Source organism: Myotis nattereri, assembly GCF_964212035.1.
Source record: "Myotis nattereri genome assembly, chromosome: 18".
Classification (NCBI taxonomy): Eukaryota; Metazoa; Chordata; class Mammalia; order Chiroptera; family Vespertilionidae; genus Myotis; species Myotis nattereri.
In genome coordinates this window covers 13,694,309-13,708,832 of record NC_138093.1, presented here as the reverse complement: position 1 = coordinate 13,708,832, position 14,524 = coordinate 13,694,309, and the positions used below count along the sequence as shown (strand labels likewise).

Sequence of the window (14,524 nt, the reverse complement as noted above, 5' to 3'; positions counted from 1 at the left end):
GTTCTTAAGGGCAGGGATTACATCTGATTAATTTTTTTTATTTCTAAGGTCTGGCATGATGCCTAGCGCCTAGAAGTATTCCATAGATGTTTATAACTAACGAAGGTATTGTTGCTAAACTCTACAAAAGTGACTGCAAAGAACAATTCGAGATGGCTGGAACCCCTACAAAGAGTGGCAGATCCCCTGCCACCTCTGCTTCTCCCGCTGGTGTGGGGCATTCGTTCTTGTGTGGTGCCTCAGACCAGGAGCCTCAGCATCACACTGAAACCTGTCAGAAATGCAAATTTCTGGGCATACCCCAAACTATGGAATCAGAAACTGTGAAAGGGGGAGGCCCAGAAATTTTTACTTTAATAAGCTTTCCAGACGATTCCGGTGCACACTGTCGTTTGAGAAGCAGTGGTACAGGAGGAGGAAGTTCAGTGGTACCTATATCCTTGCTCTGGTTCAGCTTAGCAACTGTATGACAAACCACAGGAAAATCCCTAAATCCCTCAAAACTCAGTCTTTACAAGGTAAATAAGGGAGTTGGAATGACGCCCGAGGATCCTTCTGGCCTAAAATTCTGCGAAAAACCAAAGGTAAAAAAAAAAAAAAAGGGTAAATAAATGTCCCAATGACTAGATTCATTCATTCAATCAGCAAATATTTATGTACCAGGCAGTATTCTGGGCATGGAATCAATGCATGACACAAAAGTACTCCTTTTTAATTAAAGTTACAACATTTCAGACCACAAATTCTTACCTGTCCTCTTTCTACAAGATTCTTATAGTGTATCTGCCCTGCATGTGAACTGGAAAACTAAGAAAATGATCCACCCCTTCCCCAAATTACTTTAATTCTTGGAAACTTTTGTGTTCACCTAAAGGGCTTCAGTACCAATGTGTTAGAAGACAAGGGTGTGATAATAAATGTGAGTATCTACCAAGTTAGACTACTTCTGGGTCTGTATTACTTCACGAAACACAGCTGCTTGCACTTGTAGGAAATCAGATGCTGTCGAATTCTGTCTCCTCATTGATTCTCTGCCCTCAGCGATTAGTTACCACCTGTACTGCTTGAGGAAGTTCCTTTTGATCTGCCTCCCTTCCTCTGAACTCTCATATACAGTGGGGCCTTGACTTACGAGTTTAATTCGTTCGAGACCGAGTTCGTTAAGGAGCTCGTTAACTCAAATTACTCTATCAACTTAATGCAAAAAATCGGCCGAGAGACAGCTGGTATCTCAAAAAACTCGTTAGTCGGGACACTCGTAAGTCAAGGCCCCACTGGACTCGTCATACAAACTCAGAGAACCTAGTGGCTTCCTGTGAGGTGTTTTAGACTATTTGGGATATTTAGTAAGTTTAAATATCCTTTTGTTAAAAAGGGCCTTTGAAGGAAAAACAAACCAAAAACTCGCCACACTTGGACGCTTTGGATTCTGACCTGTTCACATTTCACTACCTTCGAAAGGTCAGGAGATGGCGCCAGAAGGCAGCGGAGTGCCTTGGTTTTGTAGGGTTTCAGCCAAACCCAGTGTAAGGCAAGGGCTGGAAAGTGGAATTAAAACAAAGGTGCCAGAGTTTGAGTAGCAACTAAGGGGGTGAGAGTGAGGATGTGGGGGTGGGGATGGGGAGGCTTTGTTTCTTAAACATATATGGCTCCTCTTGACATCTATCCCAAAGCAGCCTGGTGACGTCGGAAATATCCACATGGGAGCCAAAGATCAAAATAAAGGCAAGTCTCTGGAGACGGTGCTTCTCTCGCCTAGAAACCAGGCCCTTTGTCCTTTGGGGAAGCACGAGGGCCTAGCTGAGCTGCTCACTCGGAAGTGAGAAAATGCTGAGTTGGGGCTCAGACATCTTTGGGAAACAGTGTTCAATTGTGTAGACAAAATCCCAGAGCCCACCGCAGTGAAACACTTCCCAGAAGGAATCACTCACAAAACATTTTAAATTCAAATTCTAACAGAGTTTTAAAAAAAGTTCATAAACAACCAGGAGGTGGCGCCTGGCGAGACACACTCCCTGCCTCGGGAGGTGGAATCACAGCCCCAGACGCTCCCCAGGAACTCAGGTCATTCTGAGCAGGCCCTGTCGTTAGTGCCAAGCAAAAGACGGCTCTGCTTTCTTTTCTTTCTTTTCTTTTCTTTTTGTTAATCCTCTCCAGAGAATATTTTTTCCATTGCTTTTCAGAGAGAGTGGAAGGCGGGGAGGGAGGAGAAGGAGAAAGAGAGAAACATCAATGTGAGAGAGAGGCATGTACTGGTTGCCTCCCACACACGCCCGATCAGAGAGCAGAGAGTGAACCTGCAACCCAAGTATTTGCCCTTGACTGGGAACGGAATCCGAGACCCTTCGGTGCACAGGCCAACCCCAGCCAGGGCTCTGCTTTTTCTTTGCTATTTTTCCCCTTCTTGTTCCTCTGTGATAACTATCCTCATCCCCAGGAAGTCTAATTTACACTTGACCATCCATTCTTCTTAGATGAGATGTGTGAGGACTTTATGGGAACCTCAAAACAAAAACTTAACTGTAAGTGCCTTGGCTGGTGTTGCTCAATGGATAGAGCAGCAGCCCACGCACGGGGGCAGGGGGAGTCGAGGATTCGACTCCGTGTCAAGGGCATGTACCAGGGTTGCAGGTTCAAACCCAGACCGGTTTTGGGGAGCAGTGGGAGGCAACCAATCATATGTCTCTCTCTCATCGATGTTTCTCTTTCCCCCTCCCTCCCTCCCTTCCACTTCCTCTAAAAAAAAAATCAATAGAAAAATATATCCTTGGTTGAGGATTAACAATGACAACTTTCCTGTAAGGGAAAAAATCATATGGAGGGTGATGAGAGAATTAAAAAGGAAGTGATATCTGCAAAATGGCTTGGCTTTGCAGATCAACCACAGAAAGGCGGGGGCCAGGGGCTCCTGCCTCCGCAGGTGCTGGTGACCCTGCACAGGCTTTATTCTGTGGGGCGTTTATCCTGCTCCCTTATTCAGCTTCCGCTCGCTTTGCTTTGGCTATTTATTGCTACTTAGCAGGAGCGAGGAGGGAGGGCAGAGGGAGCTCAGATGGGAGCATCCTCCCGGCTGGTGACTGATGAAGGGTATGGAGGAGAGAGATCGCAGCGTCTGGTCTGAAAGTATCTGGGTTTCCCATTCTCTGATGAAGGACTTCGGGTGTACATTCCGATCGGGATTTCCAGTCCCCTGGGGAGCGAGCAGCAGCCCACATTCCCGACACGGCCCCGCGCCCAGCTCCCGGTGGCAGGTCTCACTGGGCCCCACGTGTCCTGCTCAGCCCTTTGTTGGGAGGGAAGACCCTGGGCCCCTCTTCCCGCCGGGTCACATGGTCTCCCTGTGCTCCCTCCCCTCTCTTTCTCCGGAGCCCGCCTTTTTTGGTGATGGCAGTGATTGTGTCTAAGGTCTCCCCATCTCTCCTCCTGCCCTGGCCTCCCTGCCAGGGGTCAGTGTCCATTTCAGTGACAAAAGCCTGCCCTAGATCTGGACTCCCTGGGGAGGGAGGTGCCTGGGTCTGGCAGTTGGAGCCGCTGTCTCCCCATGGTGCTGCGACAGCCCCTCCCCCGCTGGGCATACAAATGGGCTTTATACAACAAACAAAACCCCCACCCCCCACCCAGGCCACACAGGCACGTGGACCCGGGCCTCACCGTGGGAAGGGGGTGGTGACAGGCACTCCAGACAAGTTCTCTTGGCCTCACTGCTCCTCTTTATTTCCCACAACTCAGGTTTTAGTCCTTGACTTCCTACCCTGAGTCTCCCAACTCCTCCTGGTCACCTGTCTCCTAACTCTGGCCTCTTCCTATTCCAGCGCCGTTCAAATTCTTCAGGAGATTGGGAACGGGTCCTCCCACCATCTGCCCCACGCCACCCAGGGAGCTGCTCCTCAGAGCAGCCAGCCGGGGAATGAGAACCCAGTGTCCCCCTGCGTGGGCTGGCTCGGACCCCGAAGCCCTCCTTCCCTGCCCCTCCCCCTCCAGGGGACACCCTTCTGAACAGTGTCTGTGTGGAAAGAGGAGGAAGAGCTCACCCAGCTGGGGTCCTGAGCCAGGGCCAGGTCTCCAGTGGAACCCGGGGTGCACTCAGCGTGCTCCAGCTCTGAGCAGGGCCAACCTGCATGCCTAATCGGCTATTTAAGGAGCTGTTGGCCAGCAACCCAGGCAGCCCAGCTCCCCACCTATACCCATCCAGAGCCACCTTAAAAGCAGAAGGCAATTGTGAAGTCGCTGGCCAGCAAGTAGAGTGAAGACTGCAGAGGGAGATAAAAGAGAGAGGGCCCAGAGAGAGGGCAGCGAGATTTGTCCTGGGGAACCTCGAAACCAACGGTAGCCGACTGAGAACCAACCACCTGGAAGCCCACAGAGACGCAGAGACAGCAAGAGAAAAAGAGAAGAGATAAATACATTCAACTTCAGGACTCTCTCTCTCTCTCTCTCTCTCCTCTCTCTCTCTCCCTCCCCCCCTCTCTCTAATCTGGTCCTCCAGTCTCCACACTCGCAGTACCTTGTGCTCCTTCTGAGGATACCATCATGTTCTTCACGCTCCTGCTACAGGTGATTTGGATCCTGGCTGCTCTCGGGGGTAGGTACATCTGAATGTCGGCGTCTGCTGATGTCCTTACGCAAGCTTAGCGGGAGGAGGGTGGTTAAGGAAGCCTAGGGGCTAGAAAAATAGTCTCAGTGATTGGGGGGCACAACAGGGGAGTGGGGAGAAGATCACTTTCCTTCTTTCCCCTCTGCCTTCCCAGCCCTGCTGTTAGTGAGGAGGGGGGCTGGGGGCGGGGGGGGGGGGAGGGGGGGGCGGGCAGGATGTGTAAGCACACTCTGGAACCTCTGTGCTGGCTACAGATCCTCTCCAGAGCTCTTGCCCCCACTGCCCTCGTCCCAGGCAGCCCTCCTGGCCTGTCTCAGCTACTAACTCCCCCAATTAGGGAGTCAAAGAGCCTTGGAATGAGAAAATAAAAAACTGATGTCAGGGAAGGGTATAGCCTAACCACCGGCCTAACTCAGACCCTGATACCAGACCATGAACCTCATGGCCAAGGGTCCCTTTGAGTCTGTGGAACGACTAATTTCCCAGTTTTTCCCTAGAAGGGAGTAGCAATGATAGTCAACACAGCTGGGCCCTTTACAGTTTCCAAAGGCCTTTCAGGAGCCCCAGGGACATGAGGAGGGACTCTTGGGAGAACAGGCTGAGGTGCTTCGGGGGGGCGTCCCCAGGACCCCACCCTCATTTTTGTGTCTCCTGTGCCTCCCGCAGTACCCAGCACCCAGCAGGTGTGTGATTGGGTCGTTGGAAGAACGCGGTGAAGAGGGTTGTCTGGAGAGCACGGTGGCACAGAGAGGATGGTGGGGGAGCCAAATGCAGAGCAGCTCATTGCCTCCGAGGAAAGAGAAAAAAATGGGGGAAGTCCTCAGGAAGCGATGTAAAATGAGTGTGTGAGGACTCGGTGGAGGGGAAGGGCCAGGCGGCCCCTGCCCAGAGCCAGGGTTTCGAGTTGTTAGGACGTCCCGCTGAACCGGTGAACGGAGGCTGCTCTAGCCTCCAGTGGGCGGCTTTTCACTGCTGTCTGAACCAAGGGATGGGCTAGCGGGAGGACCCAAGACTGAGATCAAGGATATCTTAGAAGTCTGAGGAATTTAAGGGAATAAGAGAGAGAAAGGAAGTTAGGATTTTTCTCCAAAGTTTCTAGCCATTTGAATAATGCAGACGGAACTTGCAGGGAGGGCTCGCTTTCCCCCTGGAAGCAATTTGGCTCTGGGTGCGGTGAGGGCTGGGCCAGCAGACCCCCTGCCTGTCAGCCCCAGACGGGCCTGCACGCGAGCCTGGCATGTGACCCAGCTGGCAGCTCTCTTTCCCACACACAATGCTCCACTTTCATCCTGTCCCTGCCAGCCTGGCTGCCTGTGCCCACCCACCACCCTCCGTGTAGAGTGGACCCTGGCCTGACTCCCGCCTTCCCTAGCCATCTGGGAATCTGGGGACCAGAGGCTCCTGGTGATGGGGGACGTTTCCTTTAGAGTGACTGGAACCAGAGCAGGAAGCTAAATGTTCACTGCCCGCTCAGTGCTTTGATTTGAGCAATGCCCTTCTCCCCTCAGTAACACTGTCCCCTCCTCTGAACTTCTCTCCCTCCCTGTTCATCTCTTTCCTCCAAACCCCCTGCCCACTCATCTCACCCCGATCTTCTCAGTGTGAGACTGGCTTGGCACAGGCTGGGGAAAAGTGAGGGTTGGGTGGACTGCTCATTTGGATCCAGGTTAATTTTAGTCTCCGGGCTTTATCTCTTTTCATTTCTCCTCCCCCTTTACGCAGCAGCAAGCACAGGCACAGCCTGGCTGGTGATTTTAAATAGGCACCTGACCTTTCCGACCTTTCCACTGAGGTGTCCAGTTTCAGGCCTTCCTATGGGAAGTACTGGAGCGGAGGGAGGAGGAGGAGAGAGGAGGAGGAGCGAGCAGAGAGGGAGGTGGAGGGTACAGATGCCCCAGAGGGCCCTGCCCCAGGCTGTAACTCATATTACTCTGCCTTGCAGATGAACACTGGACATATGAGGGTGAGCTGAATCCAAGGCCTACTACCTACACTGATTTCTCCTCTCACACGGGGACCTCTCCACCTGGCAGGAAGATTTATGTCGTACGGCTTTGCTTTAGCTTTTCGCCCTAGCTCCTTTCCTTCCCCATCACCCCAGGTCCTAGGTTTTGGATATGTGACTCCTAGACCTTGTTCGAATCATCAAATCCCACACCCCCTGACTCGGCAGAAAAGCCAGTTACGTCCTCCGTTTGTGGGATGGGGGAGTTGGAGTGGAAAGAATATTGGATAGGGAAAATGAACCGTGAGCTTAGCTGCCAACTCACCTCCTACCTCTCTATCCTAATCGATTCTACCCCCAACCTGCACCTGGAACTGGGACAGAACTTGAGGTCAGGGGTGAGGCACAGAATGGCAGGATTGTTTGTGATCCTGGTGGAGGTGGAATTCAATTCCTTTGAACTTCTGATTAATAACAAGTCCAGAGTCGATGCAAGGTCCAGGGTGAGAGCAAAAAGCAAGTGAGGAAAAGCCCTATAGAGACCCTGCCTCTCGGGGACCCTTTTATGTCCTGTTTTCCTGTTTCTACTCCCCTCCCTGAGGGGTTTTATCCAGCCCCTCTTTCTCTCAGTGAGCTTTCTTGTCCTCAAACTACAGGTAAGTAAAACCCACGACCCCCATCTATCAGGAAAGCTGGGGGTCAGCCCTGCCCCGGGGGAGGAGGAAGAAACAGAAGCATCGGGTCCAGCAGGGGCTCCCACCTCACCCAGCTGAACACACCGGGGTCTTCACCTGGGGTGGGAGGACACGCATTTCTGCCTCTACACAGATGTGTAACTTGGTGGGGTGATGGCTGGAGGGCAGGACAAATATCTGTGGTAACTTCCACCAGGCCCACATGGTCAAGACCACTGGCCGGCCTCTTTCCCTGAGTGTGGAGGCAATGCCCAGTCCCCCATCAATATCGAGACAAACAGTGTGACTTTTGACTCGGACTTGTACGCTCTGCAGCACCACGGATATGACCAGCCTGGCACCGAGCCTCTGGAGCTGCACAATAATGGCCACACAGGTAACGAGCCCAGGCTCTAAGCAAGGGACCGCGCTGGCTCTGACCTTACAGTCAGGGGAGAAGCGTTCTCCCAACTTCTGAATCCCAAAGCTGCTTCTAGAAAGGTGGAGATGTGAGAATGGGGATGAGGCTCCTGGAGCAAAAGTGGGAACTGAATGTCTATGATCAAGCTCTCTGGGTGGATTAGTCTAACACCATCGACTTGATCTTCAGTGAGAAAGATGTGCTAGAAAAGCAGTGGCCCATGGGAAGAACTGGGTGCTATTGGTGAAGGAAGTCTGAGAAGGCTGGCCAAGTCTCCCAAGAACTGGTGGCAACCCAGGGGTGGGGATGTGTCCACACTCCTCTACCAACCCGAGCTCTCGCTCTCTTTCCCTCACAGTGCAACTCTCTCTGCCCCCTACCCTGTATCTGGAGGGACTTCCCCGGAAATATGTAGCTGTCCAGCTCCACCTGCACTGGGGTGAGAGAGGATCCAAGATGGGGTCAGAGCACCAGATCAACAGCAAAGCCTCGGCTGCAGAGGTACCAGAGAGCGAGGCTTGGACTAGCACGTGGTGACAGGCAGGGTCGGCACCCGGGAAAGGAGGGCCTGGAAACTGGCAGAGTCACAGGTGGAGGATAACGCCGACCTGTGGGCAGATCTGGGGCTGGAAGTGGGGGTGGTGGCGGCTGAGGTCAGAGCCTTTGGGAGTGGGGAGTGGAGAAAAGATGAAATGATCTGATTCCCTCCCCCCTCAGCTCCACATCGTGCATTACGATTCTGATTCCTACAACAGCGTGGGTGAGGCTATGAAGAGCCCTCAGGGCCTGGCTGTCTTGGGCATCCTCATTGAGGTTAGTGGCCCCCACTGCCTTCTAGGTCTCTCTTCACTCCCTCTGCACCTCTCAGTCCTATTCTGCCCATGTCTGTTGTTGGTCTCCCTCCCAAGGCAAGTGAGCAACCACTCTGACCATTTATTTTCTAATGAATGTCTTACTCCAAACGTGGACTCATGCCAAACTCTCTCCGTTTCCAGGTGGGTGAGAATGAGAATCCAGCTTATGAACACATTCTGAGTCGCTTGCATGAAATCAGGTATAAAGGTGAGCCCTAAAAATCTATTTTAGGACAAAGTGAGATTAGACGTCAGGGAAATCCCTCCCTCCCCTGCTCCCCCACTCTCCCCAGCAAAATAAATAAATAAATGAATACTAAGAGGCCAGAGATGAGGGAGTGAGGCAGCAGCAGGGATTCTGCTTCCGGGCGCCCTATCTAGGGAAACCAGAGCTAGGGTGCAGCCGGAGGGTGATCCCAGTCCCTTCTCCCCCAGGTCAGAAGACCTCAGTGCCTCCCTTCAGCGTGAGAGAGCTGCTCCCCCCAGAGCTGACACAGTTTTTCCGCTACAATGGCTCGCTCACCACACCCCCCTGCTACCAGAGTGTGGTCTGGACAGTCTTCAGTCAGAAGGTCCAGATTTCAGCGGGACAGGTGAGTGGTGGGGAGGTGAGGCAGCAAAGCCACAGCTGTAACCCCAGACCCTTTCCCACACCTAAGTGACACTCTCCTCGAACCCCACTCTTCTAGCTGGAAAAGCTTCAGGAGACACTACTCTCTAGAGAGAGGGAGCCCGCTCAGGTCCTGGAACAGACCTACCGAGTCCCACAACCTCTCAATCAGCGAAAAGTCCTTGCTTCTTTCAACCAAGGTGACTGTACAAAGCTCGGAAAAGGCGGGGGGAAACTGGGGTTCTCCATGGCAGGAACTAGGGGGCCCCTGGAAGGAAAAGAAGGCTAAGAGGGTAAGGGTTTCCAGACTCACTTGGACTGGGAACCAGGCCCCAACCCTCAGTGGCCAGGTGACCTCCCCAAGTTACAGGGGCAAGCTGGGGCGGGGCTCTGACGCCCCACTGACCCAAGTTTCCTTTCCTTACAGACCAATCCCCGTATACCACAGGTAAGGCACCCTGCCCAGTTACTGGGGAGGGGGACTCCTCAACGAGAAGGGAAGAGCTCAATATCTATGTCAGTCTTAGGCTGACACCCCCCATCTTTCTCTCTCCCAGGTGAAATGCTGAGCATAGGAGTGGGAATCTTGGTTGGCAGCCTCTGCCTTGTGGTGGTTGTTTATGTCATCGCTAAGAAAATCCAGTGAGGCCCTACTTCCCATTCCTCTAGTCCCTCCTTTCCTACTGAAAAGCACTCTCCTAGTCCACTTGGCTGTCTCTCCTAGTACACCGGTCATGTCCATTCCCTGTTCCAGGAAGAAGAAGTTGGAAGACGAGAAGAGTGTGGGATTCACCTCAGCACAAGCCATGGAATAGACTCCATCTCGAACATCATGGACTCCTAGGTCATACCTGTCAGGGAGCGTCTAGAATGGGAGACGGGGACTGGCCAGAAATACAAACCCCTCCTTCCTCCAGACAGTCATGGACTGGCTCTCAGTCGAGAAAGAACTTCAGTCTCTCAAAACATATAGGAGATGAGGAGACCCCTACATTGATAATGCAGAGGGCACACTGTGTTTGGTTGTAGGGGAAGTTGGGAATGTGACCCAAATTCCCCCACCCCCTCTCCTTTATGGCTCTTTCCCTAGATACGGGCAGGATATCCCCTCAGGAAAAAGGGTTGCTGTTGTGGGGGTTATATTTTTGCTCAATATATTTGAAAATTAAGGTTTCTGACCCACCTCTGGCTTTACCGTTGGGACTCTTGAGTGTGGGAGAGTTCCTTAATCCCTCAGGTGGCAGAGGTAGGCAAAGGATAGGGAAAAAGAAGCATGTGTGAGTAACTTCTTTTACCCCGATCCTCGGAGAGACCCTAGAAAATGCTTAACCCAAAGTTTCTGACATGTTAAACCACCAGCCCATATTTCTGCCCTTGCACCAAACCTAGGTCAGGAGGGGATCGCAGGTGCCAAATTAGGAAGAGAGTTGCACCAGAGACGTGAGAGGACAGGAATCTCAACTAATGTTACCCCTTCCTTCAAAGGCACGTTCCCCCACAATTATAAAGTCCTTTTTATTAGTCAAAAATCACAGTCACCTTGATTAAAAGGATGGGACACGCCATCCTCAGCAGAAAATGATACAGTTTATAGAAAACCTCCCCACCCCACCCCCATACAGTCCCAATTAAAAACTAGAAAAAAATCTTCCCTCCTTCCCTACGATGTCATGGTAGGCTGGCTCCTCCAGTGGCACTGTAGCTCCAGAGTGGGCCAGCTCACCACAGCACCCTCCACTTCACCTTGGGGAGAGGAGGGATGCTGGTGGTCAAGGAGGTTAAAACATTAGTTCCAGTAATACCAGTTCCCAAACATGCATTTCCTTTCCTATCCCCCATGGGACCATGGAGAATAGGGGACAGATAGGAGCCCAGCTAGAAGGAGCAATTTGAGGAGGTTAGGAGAAGTCCAACATACCTCCTCCCTTTTCCTTCTCAAAAAAAAAAAAAAAGAGGAAAGAAAAAGGCAGTTTTGGGTCTTTATCACGCCAAAAATGGTTCCCCTCAGACCTGAGAAAAAGACCAAGAAGTCCAGTCTGGGGCGGGGATACTGGGAAACTCAGAGCTCATCTAACCTTGCGCCGCCAATAATTTCACCTTCATGGTGATGGCTAAGCTAGGCCCCTTTTCTCGGCCACCTGCACTGTCCAGAACTGGAGATGGAGAAATACAGAGCGAGGAGATCAGGGGAGCACCCCAGGCACAGGGGTTCCCCCCCCAAGGTTCCCTCAATCCTCGGGTGGGATGCGCAGGGCAGAATACACCATCACCTGACTGTCCTCCTGCCGTCGGCCTGCAGAGGGGAAGGGAGGTGAGTCTTGGGCAGGGTGGAAGCAGAGAACTGACACATGGAAAGTCCTGGGTAACAAAGGGGTCCCCAGATGGTGGGGATAAGTGCAGGCTCAAACCCACCAGTCACTGACTGGCTGACCCCAGGCTGCTCCTGGTAAAGCCTAAAGGTCACCAATGGACAAAGAAAAACCCTGAAGGTGGTGGGACAGACCGACGAGGAGGAGGCAGAGAGTGGTGAACGGTGGGCCGGGGCTGGGGCTGGGCTCAGTCATGGGCAGTGGGCAGACAGGTGGGATGTGTCAGGTGATCGGTCCAGGTAGTCAGTCCTTACACGAGAGGCTGCGCTGGATACTTCGGAGGGACCCTCCAGCTGTAATAAAGGCCCAGAGCCCCATGGAAACCGTGACTGCATAGATGGGCAGCAGGCTGGCCTCGTACCATGGGTTCAGGAATGTCTGGGGATGGGAGTAAGAGTAGAAAAAAGGTTAGATTCTTCCTCTGCCTAATCCCCATGTACTCTTTGTGCCTTTGACCCAAACCTCGCCCAGACATCTCACTCAAGTCCCCCAGGCCTTCCCTTCAGCACCAACATCTTGTGGTTAAAGAGACTTCTGATTTTCAGCTTCCTCCGCTCCTGCTCACCTCAGGCCATCTGCATTACAGCTTGACCCATCCATGCAAACTCCTCCCCAGAGCACCCAGGGAAGGTTATTTCATTGATGCTGAAGTGAGGGACCTCTGAAGACTCACCTTTCTGCCTTCTCCCAAGATAAGTTTTTAAATGTTCAGAAGTGAAGATACGGTTCCCCTCCATACAACCCACCATTCAATTTTTCTCTGACTTAGGCCCCTGTCCCTGACTCACCAGTCCTGATGTCAGTAGGTGACTCCCAACCACCAGGCCCAAAGTCCAGTACCGTCGCCTCTCACAGGCGTCAAAGAACACAACTCCCCAGAAGGTATGAAGCAGGATGATGGCTGCTGTCAGGAAAGCTGCAGGGAGCGAGAGGGGGAGGGGATACATCCTTCACCTTCTCCCAGCCTCCTGAGATACTGAGCCGCCCGAAGTCTCCCCGGGAGGGCCAATACATGAGGTCAGGGCCAGGATGGGTGGGGCATGAAGTCAAGAGAAAAAGTGGGACTTACCTGATGTCAAGAAGTAATAGGGTGAATCTCCATGGATCCCAACCACACCTGGCCCAAGTGCATCGGCCAAAATATTGATAACAGAGAAGACACCACTGATGATACCGAAAGAAAGACCAGAAACTGGGGGGAGGGAGGGGCTCATCAATGTCAGAAATCAGTAGAGCCTGCTTACCAGTGATCCCGCCCCGTTTCCAGGCACAAGCCCCCACACCTACTCTCCCTCCAGACCACCTCTCCTTGGAAGTCAGACATGAAGGAAACACGTAGCCACTTAGAACATGTGGGCGCTTAGAGACTTCCCAGAGAGAGGAAGGTGTCCACTGCCCTCCTCCAGCCCATCTCCCTTGGCTCACCATAGGCCATCTGGCGGATGGAGATGGGTGATCTTCCGTCCTCACTCAGCGATGCTAACCCCTCATCTGCCTTCCTGGGGTGGGGCGGGGAAAACATGAGGGAAGGCGAGAGGCTCCTTTCCCGCTAATATCCTCCCTTGTGCCTCTCCTTCCAAACCACCACCCGGGGGCTGCCCCACTTTTCAGGGTGCAATCCTTTGCCCTTCTCCCCTCCAGACCATCCATCTTCTTACTTAAGCAGCTTGTAGTAGGCAAAGCGGAACATCTCCTGTAGAAGGACAGAGACCGCAGCACCAAAAATCAGGAGGCCATACTGGAGGCGGGCATCTGACGGGTCGGTCACATGGACCAAGATGAACCAGACCACAGAGGCCAGGAGCAGAGAGACCAGCCAGAAAAACGCCCTGAGGAAAAACGGGGGCCATTAGACAGGCAAAGGGGAGAGGCAGCCCGAGAAATCAAGGAGGGGAACCAACCAAAGCTGCAACGTGAAAAGTGGAAGTTAGACTTCCGGATGGTCAGGGAGACAGGGAACAGATAAGATAGGTGTCTCCACCAAGGGAGTCTCAGGGTCCCGGACCCAGGGGATGGGGTAGAAATGGACTCGAGAGCCTTCAGATCAATGAGAGTGGGAGTGTATGCGCACAGTAGGGCGAGGTATCCATGTCTGGACCCTCGCTTAGGGCCGCCCGAAGTCCCACAGCTCCTCCCGAGCCCTGGCCGCGGCCGCCTCTGACGTCGCCGGAAGAAGTGTAGAAGGAATCTGTGCGATCCCGGGAAGGCGGAAACCAGCTGCGGGAAGGGGCAATCGCCCAAACCCCCGACTCAGCCCTTCCCGATCTTCACCTCCGACTTGCCTCCCCCAACTCCGGCTCCCGGGGTAACCCCACTTCCTCCAGCCCCTTCCCGATCTCTCTCCTGGGCGCCCTCCCGAGTCTCCCCGACCCCTACTCACCCTGCGACCAGGATGATGACACGAAGGGGGTCCCCAGCCACAGTGATCAAGAAGAGCGCAAAGGCCGGGCCGAAAGCGACAAAAGTGCACCCGAAAAACACTGCGGCCCCCATTGCTGGTCAGCTGGGGGCGGGGTGGAGGCCTGGCCAAGAGAGGCAAATGGGAGGAGCACGCCCGCCAGAGAGTCCGCGTGGGGTGGCGACGCGACCCCGTAAGGGGCGCGGTGCAATGTCACCCCCGGGCCCCGGGGAAGGGGAAGGGGGGGGCACCGAAACCCCAAATACAAGTCCGCGCGACTTCCTCTACGGAAGCCGAGGAGGGGACAAACCCCTGCCGCAGCCCCTTGGCCACCTCCCATCTACTCCCCGCCCCGCCCCCCGGCCAATGGAAAATCGGAGGGGGCGCGGCGGGGGCGGGATGCAGGGCCTGCTGGGAGTTGTAGTCCTCCCGCCCTTTTAAACCCTCCACTTCGGTGCTGGGCGTGGCTCAGGCCACAAAGGGAATTGGCCGAGACTGGGCCTGGGCGGGGCATGGGTTGAAGAGTTCGATTGTGCCGTGGCTGCGATTTCCTTTAGTTATTTTGTGGGAAAGGCTGGTAGCAATCCTACCTCGACTTGAAGAGCTGCAGAGGGGGGAAGATCCTGTAGGAACCTCAGGGACAAATACGAAGAAAGCAC

At 53.4% G+C, this 14,524-nt stretch overlaps 2 protein-coding genes across 4 annotated transcripts; one reads left to right on the top strand and one right to left on the bottom strand.

Annotated features, from left to right (window-relative positions):
• Positions 1-632: 632 nt before the first annotated feature.
• On the bottom strand, positions 633-14,165 carry APH1A (aph-1 homolog A, gamma-secretase subunit). Of its 2 annotated transcripts, XM_081112461.1 has the most exons (10): positions 13,848-14,165; positions 13,126-13,296; positions 12,893-12,966; positions 12,537-12,659; positions 12,256-12,383; positions 11,722-11,845; positions 10,282-11,391; positions 4,505-4,663; positions 1,379-2,175; positions 633-1,122 (listed from the first exon to the last, which is right to left on the bottom strand). In XM_081112461.1, the coding sequence occupies exons 1-7, from the start codon at positions 13,958-13,960 to the stop codon at positions 11,327-11,329; spliced, it is 798 nt and encodes a 265-aa protein (XP_080968587.1). In that variant the 5' UTR covers positions 13,961-14,165; the 3' UTR covers positions 633-1,122; positions 1,379-2,175; positions 4,505-4,663; positions 10,282-11,326. The 2 variants fall into 2 exon arrangements, with proteins under 2 accessions (XP_080968587.1, XP_080968586.1); XM_081112460.1 differs by having other exon boundaries at positions 633-2,175.
• Positions 3,720-10,724, top strand: CA14 (carbonic anhydrase 14). 2 transcript variants are annotated; one of them, XM_081112459.1, is made up of 11 exons: positions 3,720-4,582; positions 6,537-6,640; positions 7,550-7,610; positions 7,993-8,135; positions 8,352-8,447; positions 8,630-8,696; positions 8,924-9,081; positions 9,178-9,298; positions 9,526-9,546; positions 9,656-9,740; positions 9,853-10,622. In XM_081112459.1, exons 1-11 carry the CDS (start codon positions 4,531-4,533, stop codon positions 9,911-9,913), a joined length of 969 nt encoding a protein of 322 aa, XP_080968585.1. In that variant the 5' UTR covers positions 3,720-4,530; the 3' UTR covers positions 9,914-10,622. The 2 variants fall into 2 exon arrangements, with proteins under 2 accessions (XP_080968585.1, XP_080968584.1); XM_081112458.1 differs by having other exon boundaries at positions 4,030-4,582; positions 6,537-6,557; positions 7,431-7,610; positions 9,853-10,724.
• Positions 14,166-14,524: the final 359 nt, after the last annotated feature.

Excerpts from the sequence above, each read along its gene's own strand:
- CA14 (XM_081112458.1), top strand. The coding sequence starts at position 4,531 with ATGTTCTTCACGCTCCTGCTACAGGTGATTTGGATCCTGGCTGCTCTC. Across the intron at positions 8,697-8,923 it reads GCATGAAATCAGGTATAAAG|GTCAGAAGACCTCAGTGCCT; the intron begins GTGAGCCCTAAA and ends CTTCTCCCCCAG. Across the intron at positions 9,299-9,525 it reads CCTTGCTTCTTTCAACCAAG|ACCAATCCCCGTATACCACA; the intron begins GTGACTGTACAA and ends CTTTCCTTACAG.
- APH1A (XM_081112460.1), bottom strand. The coding sequence starts at position 13,960 with ATGGGGGCCGCAGTGTTTTTCGGGTGCACTTTTGTCGCTTTCGGCCCG. Across the intron at positions 13,297-13,847 it reads GTCATCATCCTGGTCGCAGG|GGCGTTTTTCTGGCTGGTCT; the intron begins GTGAGTAGGGGT and ends GTTTTTCCTCAG. Across the intron at positions 11,846-12,255 it reads ACCTACTGACATCAGGACTG|ACATTCCTGAACCCATGGTA; the intron begins GTGAGTCAGGGA and ends TCCCATCCCCAG.